Source organism: Rhinatrema bivittatum, chromosome 1 (genome assembly GCF_901001135.1).
Source record: "Rhinatrema bivittatum chromosome 1, aRhiBiv1.1, whole genome shotgun sequence".
Lineage (NCBI taxonomy): Eukaryota > Metazoa > Chordata > Amphibia > Gymnophiona > Rhinatrematidae > Rhinatrema > Rhinatrema bivittatum.
The window spans coordinates 682602694-682625291 of NC_042615.1; the positions used below are offsets into that span (position 1 = coordinate 682602694).

Genomic DNA, 22598 nt, shown 5'->3' on the forward strand with positions numbered 1-22598 from the left:
TTTTCCAAAATAAACAATATTTCCAAGGGACTCTAAGTCTCAGGAATAGGATTTCCTTGTCAGGATGCCTGAAATGTGCAAGATGCATGATGTGAGAAAGTAAAACTTTGATTGAAGGAGCCATATCTAATGTCTTTTTTTCCACGTAAGGTGAGAACAAATTTCTGTGCAGGGAGCTCTAGACTTAGTCCTCATGGTATCAGCTGAATTTTAGGAGAAAAATCTGGTTTATTTATTTGAAATAATGTATTAATTGCTTTACTGACAAAATATCTTTAAGGATGATTGTATCAGTATCTGCCCAGGGAGGTCGTGCCTCAATAGCACAAGCTGGTTTTGAAGCATCTTGAATAAGAGCAATTGTAGGTTTCACAAAATGATTTTCCCCAGTCTCCAGGTTTAGAGAACACCTATTCCAAGAATCTAAATTTTGAAAAGTGAATGCAAAGTTATCAGTGCAAGTTCATTTAAATCCTTCTTTTTATTGGGAAATTATTATTGTTAAAGCTTTTGAGAGCTCACCCTTCTTAGTCATTCCTAACCCTATAAATCTAAGAAAATCTAGGTGCTGCTGTATTGTAATCCTACTCAGAAACATGTGCATGGATCACACTGATACATGGTAAAGCATGTATTTGAAATGACCTATGGCGAACTGATTCTGAGAATGATATAAAGAACTCCCCCCCCCCCCCCCCCCCACAAAAGGAGTAGCTATAATATTTAATTCCAAACCCCTAACAATAGAAATGTTTTGTAGGGTGCCTGACCCCATAAAAAGAATTTACTGAAAAACATACTTCCATGCATGACTCCACTTCCTTTTCAATTGTGCAACCCTTTCCCCGCTATGTCTCATTTTACTCCTAAAGCTGAAGTTGCAAGTGCAGATACAATGCCAGAGTTAGCTGCGCTCCTTCTTTGCTATCAGGCCAATGCAATACCATGCACTCAGGCTAGCATACAGGTTAATCCAACATGCACTTTGGATGCGCATCCATAATCCCTTATGCAATGAGAGGATTAGTGTGTTCAAAATGTGTGTCCAAACCAGTGTGTAGCTAATAGTGCTCATCACATGTAAATGCCATGTTGATAAGGCTATTAGTTAGTACCCCTTATGTAAAAAATAAATATGCACCTGATATGCATATTTTTACCCTAAAAAATGAATGCCAGCCTTAGAGCTGGTTTTAATTCTTGAGGAGCCCCAAAAGTTTACAGAAAAGCCGAAAATGTGAAAAAAAAAATGTCTTGCTGGTGGTCAGGTTAGGAACACAAACGCTCAATCTACAAGCATCAATTTTCCTGAACCGCACACAGGCATTTCTCCTGGGCACATAATGCTGAGGAGGCACTAGGGATGCACAATTTCCCGGAGCACCTCCTTTTCAACACAGTGGCTCATTAGCCTACTGCATCGTGATGCCTGGGAGATGTGGTTGGGCGGGCATTAGGGAAACAGGCGCTCAAGCATGAATGCCCGTTTTTCCCGTGCAGATATTGCATCTGCCTGTGTATGCTAGCTAAACTGCTTAAAGAATCACACTAGGAAAAAGCTCCCTGTGTTTGAGTAATAGTGTCAAGACAGATTTTCCTAATTATGAAAAGAAAGGAAAAACTCGACTTCTTTATACACATTCATTACAGTATTTCTTTCAAATATTCTTTCAGCAATGAACAGAGTTCAGGATTCCACCTAGCACTGATGATTTAGCAGGTATAGATTCTGTGAGTTCAGGCGTTGCTCACGATCTCCTAGTGATCACTAAATAGCACACAAGGCAATATTCCACACCATAAATTCCTTCACACAGTACATTACATGCTGCTCGGTATGCAGTGTGCAAAGCATACATACTGCAGCACGTTATCCTCCCTCCTGCCTAGATATTGATTCCACTCCACTTTTCTCCCTCCAAACTCCAGCACTAGGAAAGACCGAGGTTTTACCCTCGGCTGTCTCAGGGGTGTCTCAACTGGCCTTCTTCCTACCAAGAACGTCTCCTCCCCTCCTCTGACGCCTGGGTGTTTCATTTCTCCTTCTCTCCCAGAGGTTTTTCATCTCATCTCTCACAGGAATATGTCATTAAACTGTCTCTTACATCTAGAAAACGTATCCTCATCTTCCTCTCTTCCTGGAGTTTCTTGTTTCAACTTATCTTCTCTCTATGGAGTTTCTTATTCCCTCTCCTCCTCTGTCCTGGGGGTACATCACCCCATCGTCTCCTCTTTCCCCCAAGATTTCTCATCCCCTCCTGTTTTCTAAGGGTATCTCCTTTCTCCTCCTCTGCTGAGGGTGTCTTCCCTTCTTTCTTTTGGGTGTGTCTGATGTCTTCTTCTTTTGCTCTCTCACGGACATCCCTTGTCTTTTTCTCTTCAGAAGTATTTCACTTTTCTGCCTTTACTTCGGAGTGTCTTCGGGAACGCCTGAATCCTCAGTTTGCACGTCATTCGGTGCTGGGTACTGACGTGAGGTCTGTCAGACCCCGCCCTCCCCCGGGTGTATAAGGGGTTCGGGGATGTCCTGGCAAGTTTACCCAGCGTTTCAGCACCATGGAGAGCTCCCGGATGCGCCTTCTAACACTGCTCTGCGCCACCTTCTTGCTTCTGCTGCTTGGGACCAGCGGTCAGGAAACTGGGGAGCTGGAGCCGCGATCCCTAGACTTCTACAGCACCAAGGAGAACACGTCTCAGGAGAAGGAACTGGTAAGTCTTTTGCGAGACTCTCCAACATCTAACCAGTAGCTTGTATCGCCTAACTTCAGGCTTGTAGACAATGCTCACACTGTGTACGTTACTTTCCATCCTAAAACGTAAAAAACAATTTCAAGAATTTAAAAAGATGTATGAAAAACAAAACTGTAAAATAGCTTGCCCCGGAGTTTCTGAGCATAACTTATATGACTAAGTGGGAGTGTTTCTTTTATAAACTTCCCCTGTCCTCGCTTTACGGGATTTTGCTGAATGCAGCCTTTTATTTTGTGGCAAACAGATAAAAACAGCTCTTGTTCATTAAGTATTCTAATTGCCCTGTACCAATGTCTTATAGATCGAGGCTCTGCAGGACGTGTTGGAAAAATTGAAAAGTATAAGGATTCCACCCTATGAGAAAAAGTATTGGCAAGTTCCCATGGTGAGTTTTGGTCTGAATTTATTATCATTAGTCTGCAAAATATAGGCGATTTTATTCACATTGTATTGTGATTTTGTAGGACTGTGAAATACTAAATAATTTAATAATACATAGGTTAGATTTTTATATATGGCATGATAAATCAGAACAAGATAGATCAAAAAACAAATTTTATCCCTCACCATAATTTTAAAATGTCCAACGATATATATAACTCAGGTGGGCAATAAATTTATCATTTCCAGATATTGCTATTAATTGTTTGAATTCCAGAATTTTCCAGTTTTAATTAGAATGACTTTCCATGGTAAAAAGAAAAAAAAAGACTGCATTCTTTTTGTTTAACTCAACCTAGGCTGGATATCACACATAAAATAAATAGTAGTGCACTTTGCTTTATTAATGTGCTCTCTCTCTCTTTCTCTGTCTCTATTTATTCATATTTATATCTGTCTAAAAGGACACTGGTGCAGCTGCCTTAGAACATCCAAAAGAAAAGAAAATGCACATGCAGGTATTGCCATGCCAATGGTGCTGGATTTAGGAATTTTGGCACCCCTAGCACTATTTGTGCTTGCACCCCCCTCTTCCCCACCCGAGGTTGGACAACAGAAGGTCTAAGGCACAGTCCTCTAGTTTCCTGTGGCAGCTCAAGGGTAAATCCTGTGGCATAAATAAAAAAATTCTGAAGCAAATTGGCAGATATTTCCATCTTTGATATTACATTATAAAAATAAAGTAGTTTTACACTATAATTAACATAGTAATGATGGCAGAAAAATACCAAATGGTCCATCCATTCTGCCCAGCAAGATTCTTATGGTAGTAACTACTGCTCCATGTTTCTGTTAAGGGTAGTAACAGCCACTCTGCGCAGGTTACTGCCAAGCCTTATGTTAAGGGTAGTAATATTTACTATCAAACCCAAACAACTGTCAAACCCATAACAAAATTACTGTTAGCAGCATTTTTATGAGGTGAACAGCCTTCTTGATAATTCAGATAATGTTGCTTGAACATGCTTTGCTTTTGGACTTTGCCATAGAAACTGTCCTGTGCATTATCCTCAATGTCTGCATATCAGTACCCTAGACTTCAAAAGTTGGGGCCCAACACTGGCTATCATCTGAATCCAATTACCCTTTTTCTGCTGCCAAAGCAGAGCATGATGTTGCAGTTGGATCACAAGCATCAGGATAGTAATTCCCGTATTTTCTTTCTATTGGGTGAAGAAATTATGATCTCAAGTTTCAATACAAGAAGGATACCTCAAGGATGGGGAGAAGAAGGAAGGAGATTCATGAATGGGGTGAAAAAGAAAGGGGGAGGAGTGTGAGAAGGAGAGAGAACTAGGAATGGGGAGGATGGGAGATTAGGAATCTTGGAAGGGAAAGAGGAGGGAGAGAGAGAGGTTCTTGATTTGAGGAAGGGAGGTAGGAAGAGCTGGGGAGTGGGTTCCAGGATCTGAGGAGAAGGGAGAGTTAGGAAGGAAGGGAGGTTCTAGGATCTGGGTGAGGGAATTGAAGATCAAGGGTGGAGGGGGAGGGGGAGGATTTGAATTGCAGTGGGTGGGGAGGAGAGGAGGGAGGTGTCCCAACCATGCTCTGGACCTTGCATTCCTTCTCTAATCTCTTACCCAATATAACATATACACACACTCACACACTTGGAACCAATCCTTTCTCTCTCATACACACAAGCACTGCCCCCCCCCTTACACACAGACATACACCCCCCAGCCAATCCCCCTCTTATCTCCCAGCTTCTAGTCCCACCCTCCAATGATCTCTACTCAGCCTTTCCTAATCTTCCCAAAATGTTCCCCCTTTGCTTTGTCTGCTGCAGGCTCTCCTGTTCTCTGCATGCTGCCTGGAGGGAAGGGGCTGAATCAGGAAGCAGAGGACTGTTCTTTGCTGATTGAGATTCAGCACAAATGGAAGGCAGTAGATCTTCAGCCAGCTTGCTGCCCCCCCCCCCCCGCCCCTCACCCCCAGATTTCTGCTGCCCTAGACACAGGCCTTGTGTATCCATTGACCAATCTAGGCCTGCATGCTAAGTTTATATGAAAATAAAATGCTAGCTTTATTCAGTCAGACAAGTTAGGAATGCGGTCTAGTTAGCCTGACCTAGAATCACCGAAAGGACAATCCCAGTGTTTTCATGCGTTCTTGTTTTTTTTTTTTTTTCACACAGATGTGCCACCCCTGGAGACAACTGTGATGCCATCTATTCTGTATTCTGTGTTTGTGCTTCCCTTTCTTTTTTCTTTTGGATGTTACAAGTTAAAAGACTTTGAGGCTCAAAGTCATTAAATATCACCGTTCCTATCCTTAATCCTTGTTGTCAAGGACTAATGTAAATTATCTTTCTGCCACAGTTTTTTTTAGACTAAATAAGGATTATCCATTAGATAATTTCATTTTCATTAATCATGAATGAAAAACAGAGCTTCTATAATTCAAAAGTGCCAAAGCAATGCTTTAGTTATGAAAAACTCTCTCCAATGAATAGAAAGTGAAAATAAACTCTAAATTGAAAGGAAAACCATAATGTGTATTAATTATGCTATGCATGAATATCATTATGTTTAAAAAGATGTTAAATTAACAATATGCTAATTCTTTTAGACATTACCGTTTCATTTGATATTCTGAATCACAATGTTACTCATCTGTTTGATATTGGAATCTCTGATGCAGTTTTATCATAGTTGAAATCCTATCTCCATAACCGTACCCAGCAAATTGTAATAGCCTCTTCAGCTTCATCTCGATATGCTATCTCAACTAGTGTCCTTCAGGGCTCCGCACTTTCTGCAGCCTCATTTAATATCTATCTCACCGCTCTGTGTCATCTATCCACTCTTGGTTTGTCCTACAGATTATATGCGGATGACATACAAGTCTTCTTTTCATTAAAGTCTTCTTGGTCAGTTACTACCTATCTACAATAAAATATTGATGTTCATCAGAACAAATTCCTACCATGCTTACCTTTGATAACCAGATCCTTCCAATAATACAGGCATTATTTTTGACTCATCTCTATCCATGCATTGCCAGGTTAAAGTGGAAGTTTGAATATCCTTTACCAAGTTAAGACTTTCACAGCATCTGAAGCCACTTATCAGTTCATCTGACTTTAGAACAGTTCTACCAGCATTGATTCACCCTGGCCTTGATTATTGCAACTTTCTTTATATAAATCTTCCATACTACATAACTAGACCTCTACAACTAGTCAAAATGCAGCCACACACCTGCTCACTGGTATAAGATATCATGACCATATCTCCCATGTCCTACAACAGATCCACTGGCTACCCATTTCAATGGATAAATATATATTAATGGTAATAGTACATAACCTCCCTAATAATAACACTTCTCCCTGGACCAGTTACACTCTTAAGGTGCAGGCCTTGATTCATACTCTTTAATCTTCCTCCCAATTTGTGTTAGATGTTCCTTCCTTCCAGTCAGCAAGCCTATTGGGAATGTGAGAGAGGACTTTCTCCATAGCAGGACCAGTTTTAGGGAACTCTCTTCCGCTTTCCATATTCTCTTTGAAAAACTCTAAGGAATTTAAAAAAGCACTAAAATGTATCTATTTAAAGCAGCCTTTCCAGCAGCTATCTAGTTCTTCTCTCCTATTCTGTCATGATAGCTGTTTGCATCTGCCAAGCACCTCTCATTGAATGCGTACTTTTGTTACCAGCAACACATATACACTAATGTGTTTGTTTTTTTGTCTCTTTCTGTAGTATTTGATTAAATGTAATTGATTTTTATGTATGTCATTTTCTGTATCCCATCCCAGCTTTGGAGGGTGCAGATATAAATATTTAAAATAAATAAATAAACTAAGGACTGAAGGCTATTTTGGTTAGACTGTAATAGTTAGAGTGCTTCATGATGTCATCATCTACTGAAGTGGTTCCAAATGTTTTTTTATTTCATGGAACCCCCAGTGCTGGGTTCACTTTCCCTACTCCTCCACCAGCATCATCTCTATCCCTCCCTCCCCTCCACCCACTCCCTGGGATCATCATCTTCCCTTCTCTCCCCTCCTCCTCTCTCTATCATCATCTTCCCTTCACTTCCACCTGCTGATATCAAATTATCTTTCCTCCCTTTTCCCTAAATTCTGGCATCACCACCTTCCCATCTCTTTCACCCACCACTAGTATCATGTTTCCTTCTCCAGCCTTCTGGCATCATCACTTCTCTTTCTATCCCTGACATCACCACCTTCCATTTCCTTCTTCCACTTCCTAGCATCATCACTTCCCCTCCCCCTGGCACAATCACTTCCTTTCCCTCCCCAGCTCCTCATCATCTTCCCTTCACACACTCTGGCATCATAATCTATTCCCCACTCCCTTACCTCCAGCATCATCACCTCCCTTCCCTTCTCTCCTCATCACCTGGCATCACCACCTCCCCTGTTGTCCCCTTCTCTATGGCATCAGCACTTCCCTTCCAACCCTCTGGCATCACCTTCCTTTTCCCCATGGGATTGCCTCTAGCTGGCAAAGAGAATTGGACCAACAGAACTTCTTACTTGCTGCTGCTACTTCTGCCATCTTCCCTTTGAAATAGGAATTGCATGGGGCCCCTCAGTCTCATTATATCAGCTGGTCCCATGCCATTCTGGCTCCAGAGAGAAGCCAGTAGAAGAGATGACAGCAGCAGATAAGAATACATATATTTTCATTGACACCTGTTGGTGGGAGGGGATAACAGGAACTGGGAAGAAGAGAGAGAGCACAGGACTCTGTCACCAGCAGTGGCAACTGTGACCCGCCTCTGTCTTCTCTCTGCAAGCGGAAAGTTTCTGTGTCATGTCTGAGGTTCTCCCATGGGCACATTAGTTGAAAACATCTGATCTACTGTGAACAGAACTGATTCATACAGCAACCTCACTTGATTGGCCAGAGATTCCCAGGTAGGGCTTACAGTTTCAAATAGAAATAATGATATTTAAGAATTTTTTCTGGAAATGTATTTAATGCTTTTTGACAGTTTATTTAATTGTTGCTCAGGGTATAAGTAAAGAATACATAATTGATGTACATTGTGTGATGGTGACACCTACTGGTGGGAGTTAGGGCCCATGATTGCAGGGTTCTAGAGAGAGGTCTGGTACATGTTACCCATCCAAGAACTTTGCTGCGATGACCAGGCTAGGTGAATTTGGCAGAGATATGAAGTAAAGGAACCCCCCCCCCCCCAGGGTAGTTGTGAAAGAAAGCTCATGGTGCTGTTGGTCACTATTGAAGACAGGATGTTGGGCTCGATGGACTATTGGTCAGACCTAGCAAGATGCTTCTTATGTTCCTATGCCCAACAGAGCTGGAAACCAAAGGAATAGGAGGAAAATCACAGAGCCAAAATAAAATACATGTATTCTTCTACTAATTCTAGGTAACATAGAAGTAAAAGAATTAGCTAGACTACTTACCCAGAAGGGAGTATCACTATATAGCTCACTCAGCATTGGCCAAATCTGAATGAGTACCTTGCCTTGCACTTTAAAATATCCTTTGTTTGGAAAATTGTAATTAGGATTGGCTGGCAGCAGGTATCATGTTAGTTTTGAGCAATTAAATTTAGTTAAGCAAGACTGCTCTCTTTGATCAAGTAGATGTCAGTCCAATCACATTATAATAGTTTATGTAACCAGAATGATTATATTTTAGCAGCATAACTTGTTGTATTTGATTTAAATTAAAATGACAGTAATACAACTGATTTCTACTATTTCAAGCAATGATGCTTTTAAAATATTTTTTAATGGATTTGTTTCTATTAGTGCAATAGGTTTTATTTAAATCTTATTTGTTCTATAATGCTGAGAGGGAAAAGTCTTTTGTCATGAACATTTTATGACTTCATGGAAGCTGGGATGATCAACTGATTCAATATCATCTGGACAGGCTGAATTAGTCCTGGTTTCGTCCCATTGCATTTGTGGGATTTCCAATTTTTGTAAGAAGAGCAGGACCACAGATCCATTGATCCAACCGAATAGTCATACAGATTCAAAAACAGAAATGCTACTGGCGCTATCTACAGATGGATAAAAACATAAATATTATTTCAAAAATTAAAACTAAACAATAGGGTCCTGCTAGATGAAAACATTGGAGTTGATGTCAGACTGTGAAAGCATTGCTGACCACCACTTGTGCTAGTTTGTAGGGGTGTGCTGTCATTTGAAATGGCATACACAATTTTCTATGTTGTTTCATTTTTTTAAAATTTTCTATTTTTTTTTTTTTGTGTACACTATCTGCAAATAGTGTACACCGGTACTCGACAACAAACTGCAATCCGGGGATCTCTGGAGACCCTGTCCCACTCCCTGCCACCCCTAGTAGTTTGGTAGTATTTTCTGAACAATAGCTGGAAAAGTTTGGAAAACTTAAGCCTGGACAGAGTGGCAGGTTCTTCTTCCTGGTAGGATGGTTGTCAGTGGTCCAGCTTGTCCATATTACCATACTGCCATTTTGTAAAGTCTACTGGATATGTGCATAGAATATATTTGGATACATGCGAGAAGTTCTGTGGCTAAATAGATTTGTCTAAACATTCTTTACAGTCAGAGTCCCCAGTTTCCTGCGGCAGATTCTTTAAGATTCTGCAACAAGAGTTAGCAGATTTTTAAAAATTCTGCAGCAATTCTGTGGCAAATTTGCATAGTTTTGCATAAAGATTCACACCTCTGACTATCTAGAAAAGGTCAAGTTTTTTTTATTGAAAAACATTCATGATGTTTGTTTTTAAACAATATTTAAACTATATAAGAACATAAGATCTGCCATACTAGGTCAGACTAAGGGTCCATCAAGTCCAGTATCCTGCCTCCAACAGTGGCCAATCCAAGTTATAAGTACCTGGCAAGTAGCCAAACATTAAATAGATCCCATGCTACTAATGCCAGCAACAAGCAGTGGCTATTCCAGTTTATGGACTTCTTCTCCAGGAACTTATCCAAACCTTTTTTAAACCCAGCTATACTAGCTTCCTTAACCACATTCTCTGGCAATGAATTCCAAAGCTTGTGTGTTCAGTGAAAAACAATTTTCTCTGATTTGTTTTAAATGTTTTACTTGATAACTTCATGGTGTGACCCCTAGTCCTTGTATTATCTGAAAGAGTAAATAACTGTTTCACATTTACTCATTCAAGTCCTTTCATGATTTTGTAGACCTCTGTCATATTCCCCCTAAACCGTCTCTTCTCCCAGCTGAACAGCCCTAGGGGTAGATTTTATAAATCTGCGCCCTTACGTACTTTTGTTCGCGCACCAGGCACAAACAAGAGTACGTGGGATTTTAATAGATACGCGCATAGATGCTAAAATCCGGGGTCGGCGCGCGCAAGGCTGCCCAAAATCGGCAGCCTGCGTGTGCTGAGCCGCGCAGCCTGCCTCCATTCCCTCTGAGGCCGCTCCAAAATCGGAGCGGCCTTGAAGAGAACTTTCCTTCCGCCTTCCCCCACCTTCCCCTCCCTAACCCACCTCCCAGCCCTATCTAAACCCCCCTACCTCTTGTTGTACAAGTTATGCCTGCCCGAAGCAGGCGTAACTTGCGCGTGCTGGGCCAGCCGCCGGCGCACGATTCCCAGGCCCGGGAGCCATTTCGGAGGCCTCAGCCACGCCCCTGAAACGCCCCCGGGCCGGAACCACACCCATGGCCCTGCCCCCAAATGACGCGCCGCCACGACATGCCCCCCCCCCCCCCCGACATGTCCTTATATATATAACTCTTGTATAATCCTCGGCATGTATATATATAACCCTTGTATATAATCCTCGACATACAAGCCTGGTGTATAAACCTGTGTACATATTCCCTTTGTTATATAATCACTGTATAAAAATCCAATGTATATTGAAACCAACACTTGAACTAACCTCCTTCTCCCTCTAAGTAACCAACTAAATATGGCCCTTAGCGACCTTGGGCAAGTCACTTTACCCTCCATTGCCTCAGGTACAAAACTTAGATTGTATACCCTCTGGGGATAGGGAAATACTCACAATACCTGAATGTAAACCGATGTGATATCTCAGATTGAATGTCGGTATATAAAAATTATAAATAAATAAATACATTTCTTCCATAAATAGTACAGTATTTCACAAGGTGTCTTATTATGCACCAGAAAAAAGCCCATATTAAATACAGTTGAAATCACAGTGGGGAACAGTGAGGTATCTTGTGACACAATAACCAATAGCAATCCAAATAACAATAAAAACAATATTAATAATAAAACACTCTCTGACAAGCCTTGATGGAATGCTATTGGCCCTTTGAATCAAAGCCAGATTTCCCTTTAGCCATGGTAGGCATATTCCTAAGGATGCTGGCATAAGACGAGACAGATGCTGGTAAGAAACACTGCCTTCCTCCTGCTAGCAGGAGGGAGTGAAGAGAAGATCATGCCAATAGATGGGGTGGGGGAGAGGATCACATGAATGTGTGTTGGGGAGGAAACCCGCCAAGGCTGATTTACTTAGGAGCACAATGGATGCAAGTCTGAATCCATCATATCTGTAGGTTCTGTGTCACGTGTTTTTTTTTTTTAAAGATTTTTTAAATGAATACACTAAATACTTGGGGGCAGATTTTCAAAGGCTACGTGCGGAACATATGTGCAGAACCCGAGAAAATCTGCCCCTGCGTGCGCCAAGCCTATTATGCATAGGCTTGGCGGCGCGCGCAAGCCCCGGGATGTGCGTATGTCCCGAGGCTTGCAAAAAGGGGCGGGGTGTGGGCAGTCCGGGGCGAGGCATGGCGAGGGCGTGGCCGGAGCCTCCAGGCACAGCGGCCATTTGCTGCTGTGCCCGGGATCGTGGGCCGGCTGTCAGCTAGTGTGCGTAAGCTACGCCTGCCGAGAGGCAGGCAAAATTACCCGACAAAGGTAAGGGGGGTTTCTAGGTAGGGCTGGGGGGCGGGTTAGGTAGGGGAAGGGAGTGGAAGGTGGGTGGAGGCGGAAGGAAAGTTCCCTCCGAGGCTGCTCCAATTTCAGAGCGGACTTGGAGGGAACGGAGGATCAAGGCCAGACAATTGTGCACCCCCTTGCACGCACTGACCCTGGATTTTATAACATGCGCGCGCATGTTATAAAATCGGGCGTAGATTTGTTCGCGCCGGGTTGTGCGAAGAAATCTACGCCTGCGCGCACCTTTTAAAATTTGCCTATGGTGTTTTATAATGAAATAAAATGCTCTGTGGATATAATGCAGTACCTAGATTGTGACCTCGGGTGTGTAACTGGTCCAGTTATGATACAGTTCATGGTTACGTTACTGTGGTGTGTGCATATGCTGTTTCATATTGTATTATGCATGCTGACTCTGCAATAGCAATGCATTGCCCTGCGTTTCTCAACTCTCTTTTGCCATTGGCAGTGTGATGCGGGCGAGCAGTGTGCCGTGAGGAAAGGAGCCAGGATTGGGAAGCTCTGTGACTGCCCCGGGAGGACATCATGCAATTCTTTTCTTTTGAAATGTCTATAAATTATAAGAACACACAAAACTGAGTAAAAACCAAAACTCTCCATTTGTTTACCACAGAGCAAATTCCTTCTGTTTTACCATTAACAACCTGTATGGCATCTAAATATGTGTAGTCATTTTTGTCCTGATGCACTTTTAATTTGTGTAGCAAACATGCGTTACTATGTAAAGATGTTTAACATGATCTTGACAATTGTATTTTATAATGTGAAATCTCTTTAATAAAATTGCACAATGAAGTGAGTAGCTGGACTATGAGGAATTCTGGTGGACCGGTTATACCGATGGTATCCCTCTACTGTTACCAATCGTGCCAGTCCCTGAACCCGTAAATTGCCATTAGTAATCTAATTTGCTTGGTTGGACACAATATGATGAGGCAAATATATAGACCACCCCTATGAGTGAAAATATAAAACTTATATGCTGTAATCACTTAATTATGGCAGCATATAAGTACTGAGTGATTGCAGCATATAAGGACACAATATGATAACACTGATGATCTTTAAGAATAATCAGGCAGCACTAAATGCAGCTGATTTGATAAAAAAAGAACCCCTTCCCCTCCCCTTCCCCAGTTTTTCAATATCCTTTTTGCATTTAAAATATTAAAACAATCCTTTAGGATAAGACACATTTGCTGTGCTAGTGAATATCCTGTGCTTTGGGATATGTATGTATGTATTTATTTATTTATTTATTTATTTATTTGAAATGCTTGTAAACCACTTAGCACATTTCCTAAGTTACAATAAAAAATTCAGAATAATAAAAACAAAGACATAAAAATAAGAAAATCATTAAACAATATAAAAAAGCTTATAAGCTGCTAATCACCTCAATTACATGTAGTAACATATTTTCTACTGCCATTATATTACCTTTGATTGAATTTTCAATTAGTTTTTTTTAACACTTGCTGCTGCTGTATTATCCACATTTCTGACCTAGCTGCATTCAAGCTAGGTCAGGAGTGCAATGTACAGATCTCATCTTTGCCTGCCTTTCCTCATTCCAAATCACATCAAATCTTCACTGATGTGTACTGTGCTGTTCGTACCTCTGACTGTGCATGTAAAACTGCCCCCCCCCCCAACCTAGGCCACCACCAAAACGTCACCCCAAGTTACTAGTTGCTACTCCTACTCTAGTATAAATAGTTTACTTATAGGAGAGCCTTATAAAGAGTCTCTCTCTCCAGGAGCATTCCAACCCATTGTGAAAATATCGCGGGTGTGATAAGTTTAACATGTGCTAAAATAGCATATGTTGCAGCATCTCAAAAATTGCCCTAACCAAGCCCCCCCCCTTTTTTTTTTTTTACCATGGGTGAAATTTACAGCAAAATGATAAATCTAGGTCATTATTACTTAGTTATATATAGGGAGTAATTTAAAAAAGTTCTGTAAGACTTTCTACTTGTGGACCTGTAAGCCATAAGAGCAGAGTACATAAGAGATCCTAGCTCTAGGTCATCTGCATTCTGCAGGTACTCTAAAATAATATGGTGAAGCCTCAACATGTTCCAAGCAGTTTGAGAAAAATTATTTATGAAGGGATTCAAAATACACATAGAATTTTAACAATTTTTTTTTTCTGATGACAATTTAAATGCTCTTTTGAAACAGAGCTTTTCTCAGATTCTATCATACTTATGATGCAATGGTAAATGACACCTTATTTTGCTTCAATAATTGCAGCTATAGGGGGTTGCATTTCAATATTTTTTGGGGAGAAGAGAAAGAGGAAAAAAAGACAAACTATATGCCAACCCTAGGGACTGGTGGTTGTACTGTTTCTTTTATAATATCAGAGTGCAATGCAAAGGGCAAGTCTTAGCCTGGGTGTGCCAGTGCAAAGTCCGTGGGTACTTTTTACCCACGGACTTTGCACCAATTTTCAAAGGGAAATTTTCCCTTTGAAAATTGCTAAAGAATGATTACATGCACAAATTTGTGCTTGCTATTTTTGTTGGTACTTTTTTGGGGTGAATCTTCAAATGTGATTGTAATTACAAACATATGCATGTAAATGAGAACTCCTCCCCAAGCCCATTCCTGGGAACGCCTCCCCTCATGGCAGGTAAAGTTATGGGTGTACTGGCACTATGCCCGTAACTTTATCTGCAAATCAGGTAGACGATTTTCAAAGACCCCATTTCTGTGCAGCAAAGGCTTTTGAAAACTATCCTCATAAAGTTTCAAAGACTCAAAAAGTACAAAGACTAGGGGTCATGTATTGAAGTTGCTAAATACATTTAAGACAAATAGGAGAAAATATTTTTTTACTCAATGCATAATTAAACTCTGGAATTCATTGCTGGAGGATGTGGTAAAAGCTGTTAGTGGAGCTGAGTTTAAAAAAGGTTTGGACAAGTTCCTGGATGAAAAGTCCATAAACTATTATTAAGGTGCAGTTGGGGATATCCACTACTTATCCTTGGCATAAGCAGCATGGAGCTATCAACCTTTTGGGATCCTGCCAGGTATTTGTGACCTGGAAGGAACAGGATACTGGGATTGATGGACTTTTGGTCTGACCCAGTATGGCAAATCTTATGTTCATATATTTTCTCAAGCCCTATGAAAAACTCTAGCTGTGTATAGTAATTAAGGGCCAGATATTAAAACTTATGCGTGGGTGTAGATTTGTGTGCGCAAACTGGTGCGCACAAATCTACGCCCGATTTTATAACATGTGCGTGCATCCACACGCATGTTATAAAATCCGGGGTCGGCACGCGCAAGGGGGTGCACCTTGCTCGCGCCGAGCCCTAGGGGAGCCCCGATGGCTTTTCCCATTCCCTCCAAGGCCGCTCCGAAATCGTAGCGACCTCGGAGGGAACTTTTTTTTGCCTCCCCCCCCCACCTTTCCCTCCCTTCCCCTATCTAACCCACCCCCCAGCCCTACCTAAACCCCCCCTCCACCTTATTTTGGCGAGTTACGCCTGCCCGAGGACTCAGGAATGCCCCCGCCCCCGGACTGCTGCCATGCCCCCGGCCCCACCCCCAGACCACTGCCATGCCCCCGGACCACTGCCATGCCCTCAGCCACATCCCCTGACCCCCGATTTTGGAAAGCCCCGGGATATATGCATGTCCCGGGGCTTGTGCGCGCTGCCGAGCCTATGCAAGATAGGCTCGGCGTGCCCAGGGGCAGCTTGGGGCAGCTTTTCGGGGGTTACATGTGTATGTTATGCTTGTAACCCTTTGAAAATCTGCCCCTAAGTGCACAAAGCCAAGAAACTTTAAATTCTCATGAAATAAAGAGAGTTCATCTAAGTATTCTTCCATGGGACCAGTGTACTAAAGTGCATTCATGCTATTATTATGAGCAATATCATGTACTAAACACTAGTGCAAATAGTTATTACATTTTAAAAGCATTTGTAAACCCCCTTTCACTGGTGTCACCTTTGGTGGCTGCAGCGGTGAAAAGTGACACCTCTGCAGCCCCGGAATAGGTAAAATCTACCAGGGTTCACCAGTTGGGGACCAGAAAAATTCTGGGAGGTCCAAGGCGAGACTTACACAAAGCAAGGTTTCAAACCTCACTATGTAATTCCAATGAAAATGAATTTATTGAAAATTCCCTATAATGACGTCCCAATATTACAATTTAATTATCAAGATTCAGTCTAAAAAAGAGGAAAAGTAGTCACAGTAAAGTTCAATATCTGAAAAAACAGACTTCCTTTCTGATGTAAATTCAAGGCTTCAGTCTTTAACCTCAAGGGTTTCAGGGTTAACTCCACACAGTAGAAATTATTCTTTCTATCTTCACTTTGGACTTCCCAGAAAGAATAAAAATCCCATTCTCTTTAGAGCTCTGGGTCCTCTGGATGGTTTACACTGATCTGGACCACCACCTCACACTTGGGAGGCTGCAAGCAGCTAGAATCCAACTTCACAAAATTCATTCTCTACGTAGGTGGAATCCTTAGTTAGGAATCCTTTGACTCTCCTCTATATACTAGGCAGGGTTACACACTGTTTGCACATGCGTATTAACAATATTGATAATGACATAAACTAGCTTGCAATAGTTTTAAGTTGAAAATCTATACTAATGAGGTGATAAGATGCCAAACTAAGCAAAGTAGCTCATTGCTTATCAGTGTAGTGAAATATATGTGTGCAAAATGCTTCATGAATGCATTTATGAAAAAAAACAAACCATAACTATATCTGTCAGGTTGCTTTAAATTCTTTAAAACTTGCTTCTGAAGACTTTTTTTTTCTAATGAAATAAATTTCTATTCATGATTTCAATTAAGTTTTTAAACATTGTCTTTCTTTAAAGGCATAAAGCAATAATCCCCTTGAATGTGAGGTATGAGCGGACACGATTCCCAGAGAGGCCCCAGCTGGGCTTGGTTCAGCCCAGTCAGGCTTGTCTTGGGCCCCAAGTTATTGGTGAGGGCTTCAGCAAGGTCCCGGGGAGGTGCCAGGGAGTCCAGGGAAAGTCTGGGGAGGCCCTAGGAAACTCCAAGAAGTAGCATAGTGGATCTGAGGGGGCCCGAGAGGCCAGTAAAATAAATGAACAGGATGTGCCTAATAATTTTCAGGTATTTTCAGTCAAGGTCATTTTCGGTTTCGCCATTTGGAACAAACCAAAAATGGTCTTTTTCGGTTTGGATGTGCAATTCATTTTAAATGAATGCACATTCTACTGATTGAAGATTTTTGAAAGCTGGAGACAGACAGGAAGGGAGGAAGATGACTGCAGAGTATCAACATAGTTTGCTGCTGTGATGAGTCTTTGCTTTAGTATCAGCGCATTTCTTGGGCCAATTACTTTTAACCAGGCTGCTAGACTGTCAACAGAATTTCCCTTTATGACTTACAGGAAAAACTAGCAAGCAGATGTAACAATATACTTGGGTTTAATAATTAGGAAAACTTTTCTCCTCAATCCTACTTCCCTGATAGTGCCACTTTTAGAGATATCTAAGAAGAGCTACCCATCAACAACAAACATCTCTATCTTGCTTGGTAAGATTTGATCTTCATATAAAGTTCACTAGGCGTCACTATTTGATAACATGTGGAAATTTCCAGCAATGGGAGTGTCAAGGAAGTGGAACTGTCTGGGAGTGACAGTCAGATTATATAAACAATTCCACAAGTCACTGGGAGGAAATGTCATCCAGAGGAGCAAAAGAGGCAGCTTTTTCTTTCCCCAGCTTTGTAGACAGTTTTGGGGATTTGGGGGTGGGAGATTTCCTGATTTTTAGTTATCTATCTAACTTCAGAACACCAGTTTTTCTGATCAGTTAGCTGGATAACTTTATCCGTACTGAATATCACCACTAAATGGATACATTTTAGCCATGTCTCAGAAATGCCCCCAAGCTGCCTCCTTTAACCAGCAGACTTTGGTGTGGATAATGATATACCTGGATAAAATTAAAATGGTGGAAGATGGGAAATATTCAACTGTTCGTTCTTTTCTGGCTAACTTGAGAAGTTTAGCTGGATAAAGCCTTTGAACAGCAACCTCTCAGTATTTACTTGAGGCAGCCAACTGTGCAAGCTTTTGGTGCTACATTCCCATTTCTATCCCTACCTGGGCTCCTGGGCTAGGTGGATTCTTGGGATGTGGAATGTGGATGAGACTGCATCAGTTGCCTATAGCACTATCCAGATGGTGAACTAAAGATCTGCAGAATGTCCTGTCCATAATGGAAATGTTGGGACCCCGGCCTTCGGATCCTGATGCAGGCATGGCCTACGGCTGGGGATGAGGGCATGGAGGCGCGGTCGCTAGCTCATGGGAAAGCGTGAGCCCCGAACCACGGCATGACTCAAGGAGGAGTGCCAAGGCACACTGTGGGAGGTGAGAGCATGTAAGCATGGGCGGAGCAGGAACAAGCAGGACTGAAACTGAGGCAAGGAACTCGGAACAGGAACCAAGCAGGATCAGCCCTCCGCTGGACCTAAATGCACCAATGAGTGCATGAGGCCAGATGGAGGCTGAGGGCAGAAACAAGATTAAGACTTGGAACTTGGAAGGACTCAGATGAGGACTTGGAACTAGGAAGGTACAGGTGGGCACTGTCCCTCAGGGCACCCTGCATAGCCCGCCATGGACCACCCTGTTCGCTTGCGCACCCTATACAACCTAGGAAGGCTGGTTGCGGATCATGCGGGAGCGAGTCAAGGGTCAGAAGGAGATCCAACCAAATGAGGCTCCAATGACTGGAAACAGGAACCGGATCTATATGGATTTACCCTCAGGGTGGCCATCTGGAGGTCTCGAAGAGCTGGAAGACTTGGAACTTGGAAGACTCGGAACTTGGAATTCAGGATCATCAAGACTTCAGAACATCAGGAACATCAGGACATCTGGAACTAAGACAAGGCTACGAAGGACATCTGGAACATCAGGACAAGGCAACAAAGGAGCTCCGATGAGGAACAAGACCAGGAACATCAAAACATGTAATGAAGTACTATCTCAGACATGCGAAGACTATGGAAGACCTGGACCGACAAGGAAGAACATGGACAACCATGGATTCCAATCCAAAGGCCCTGAGGAACAGGAACTGAGCCCTTTTATAGGGCTGAAGCAGGAAGTGAAGTGATGAGGACTTCCGGTGGGGCCACGGGCTTTTCCCACCATTGGCCCTTTAAATCAGAAGAAGAGGCGGGCGCCAGTGCCTAGAGGAGGGCCTAGGGAGTGGAGCAGGACCAAGGACAGCGGTGGCCCTGCCGCATAGATGGAGGAGCAGGCAGGTGTCGGGAGCGGCCTCCAGGCCGCAAGATGGCATTGGCAGCGGCTTCCCTAGCAGCACAGGCCATGAAGAGGATTCCCGGAGGTCCACCAGATCGTGAAGAGGAGACCTCGACAGCGGTGCTCGGGCCATAAAGATGGGCAGCAGTGGCGGCACAAGGCTGTGAAGATCCAAGGAGCGGCAGCGGCCAGGCTGCGAAGACAGGAGGTCCCAGTGGCGGCTCTCCTGCCGCAGAGGTGGAGGTTTCCCAGGCGCGACAATAGGCCGTGAAGAAGATATTCCAGCAGCGGCACAAAGTCGCGAAGAGGAGGCTTGACGGTGGCTTCCTGCCACATGAGGTGTCCCGGTGGTGGTGCTCAAGCCGTGAAGATGGAAGCAGCATCAGCAGCTTCCTGCCACTTGAAGGTGCCGGCAGCGGCAGTACTAGGGCCGCGAAGACGGAGTTGGCAGTGCTGGAGGTAAGGTGAAGGGCCTGCTCGCGGGATGAGCTCCGCGAGCAGGATCGTAACAGGAAACTTCCAAAACTATGTTCACCTGGCTTTGGGATCACTGGTGGTGGTTCAGAAACAAAGAAGGGCCCTGCATGATAATTGTTCTTAAAGAGGGAATCAGCCAAAGTGAACTGTCTGCATTTGAACTGCTCCAGTTTTGTTACAATTTGTTGCAGAATGAGAAGCAAGGTCAGAAAAAAGAACAATCTCTTTTTTCATCTCCTGGTGCGTGTGTCTTGTTTTCTTATTTGCAGGTTCTGGGATGATTCCAGTGACCCGAAGTTCTGAAACTGTTGAACTGTAAAAAAAAAAAAAAAAAATGAAGCTGATTGACCTGCCCGATGAAATGAGCTGAAACACCATAAGAGTAAGCAGAAAGACCTGATTTTCTAAGGTCTTCCTTAAGGACTATTGCTCTAGTCTAGTTAATTTGATAGTATTCATATGACACTAAGGAGTAAATTTTCAAAAGCACATATGTGTACAAAATGGCATTTTACATGCATATGCCTTTTGAAAATTATCCTGGGGGCTGAATGCATAAAAGTACACCTGGAAGCAATTTCATGTGTACTTTTATGCATACTTGAAAGAACTGTTCCTGGAGGGTGGAGTTAGGGCAGGGAAACCATTTTATATGCATACGTTCTAAAATCAAATGTGTGTGTGATCATTTGTACATGCTTCCATGCAGATGTAAATGTGTGTGTGAATGTTGTGCAAAGCTTTGCATGTACCCGCTAATTTTCAAAGCAAGCATAAGCGTGTAAGTCTGCTTTGAAAATTATGCCTGAAGTCAGCCTTTAGCGCTATGTTAGAAAATTGGGCTCTAAGTTTTGATGTGTGATTTTGTGTGTGTGAAAATAAACAATAAGAAAAAACAAATAAAACAAAATTACAAAAATAGAAAAAATACAATATATAAAATGTTTAAAAATATTGAAAAAAGGTACATAATATTAAAAAACCCTGTTTGAACACAGTTTCTCTTGTGTTCTCTATTCTCTTTATTCATTTCTAATTTGTTATAAATTCATCAGTGTATATTTTATACATTTTGGTATTTTTCATTTATCTCTTTGTACATTTCCCAGGAGGAAGAATCCTGATCAGAAGGATGCCATCCACTATTAAAGTTGTTGATCCTTTTCAGACCACATTCCAGGGCCTGAAAGAAGATACTATTCTGGAAATTCTTAAAGGTGAATTTTAAAAGCCCGAAACACGCACATTAATTAAGGGATACGCGAATATGTTGGGCCTGTGCACAGCGAGCAATTTAAAAAGCTGCCGAGATATGCACGTATCTCCCGGGGCACGCAGATCTTGGAAGTTTTCAAAAAGAGGCAAGGCGTGGGTGGGACATAGGTGTTTTCCCCTTACAACTTTTTCCCAATTTCTGACTTTTTCCATCTTTCTTTTTCTTCCTCTCTCATTCTACTTTTTGCCTCTGCTGCTGCAGCCAGAGCACCAACAGAGGCTTCAACTAGGGAAAGTAATGGAAGCTGACCTTGTTCACGTGGTATGAACTGTACACCATCCTTTAGGTGGCAAAATTTGCTTTCCTACTTAAAAGTTCTGTGGTAAATACCATAACGCTTACTACTCTTTAGTACAGGGGTGGCCAACTCCAGTGCTCAAGAGCCACAAACAGAGCAGGTTTGCAGGATATCCACAATGAATATGTATGAGATAGATTTACATACAATAGTGGCAGTGAATGCAAATGGATATCCATGAGATAGATTTGCATTCACTTCCACTACCGAATGCAAATTTATCTCATACATATTCATTGTGGATAGCCTGAAAACCAGGCCTGTTTCTGGCTCTCAATGACCAATGTTGGCCACCCCTACTTCAGTACATGGAGTGAGGGGGGTGTGTGCACAAACATTTCCTTATCCTCTATTGCCATGTTCTTTTCCAAATTTGAATGTGCAGCCACGCTAATGGCATTTACACTAATTTCATCCTCCCTTAATACTGAAAGGAAGAAGATGTATAATTTCAAAGAACCAAGTGTACCCCGCTGCTTTTGGGCAGTGACGCTCCTACTGCGGTGGCTATTAGAATATGGAGTTTCTGTTGTTACTCTGGGAGCCACTAGATCCACAAAAGAGGGGTTATGAGAGGAAAATGTGCCCTCCTTCCTGTTGGGTTTTTTAGTAAAAGGAACCAGGGGATTGAAAATCCACCCAACCAGCCTCCCAGGGGTAGAGCGGGAAGGCAGGCTCTTAAAAAGTATAATACTCAGATAAATTCAACATAAAATTAAAGAAAACTGTTTATTTAACAGTTTTGTTTACCCAGAAAGAAGTGTGAATCAGCAATTCAAATTCTTGTGAACTTTTGAAAATAAACATTCAAAGGAGAGAATACTGTTTTACAATAGTGAATAGCATTAAAGAAACTTTTTATCTCTTTTCCTCCTAGGATTCTTATTCCCTGTCTGGTACCTGATAATATGGAACTCTCATCAGACAAGTCTGTGTATATATCTTTATCTCTGAGTAGTAAAGTTTGTTCCACTTGAAATAAATGTGTACGTAAAGCAGATGTTTGCTTAAGAACCTATGATTCTTTTCTTATGCTCCACTTCACAGGTGTTCTGGTGCATTTCTTTGCAGTGGATAAAGGTAAGTATGTCTTTTGTATATGTTCCTTTCTTTCTCGGCGTTTCTTAAGTTTGTCTGAG

General features: G+C 42.2%; 1 protein-coding gene across 1 annotated transcript; it reads left to right on the forward strand.

Annotated features, from left to right (window-relative positions):
* Nucleotides 1-2328: 2328 nt before the first annotated feature.
* CARTPT (CART prepropeptide) lies at nucleotides 2329-12750 on the forward strand. Its single transcript, XM_029586190.1, has 3 exons — nucleotides 2329-2709; nucleotides 3053-3136; nucleotides 12560-12750. The coding sequence occupies exons 1-3, from the start codon at nucleotides 2557-2559 to the stop codon at nucleotides 12665-12667; spliced, it is 345 nt and encodes a 114-aa protein (XP_029442050.1). The 5' UTR covers nucleotides 2329-2556; the 3' UTR covers nucleotides 12668-12750.
* The last annotated feature ends 9848 nt before the right edge of the window (nucleotides 12751-22598 follow it).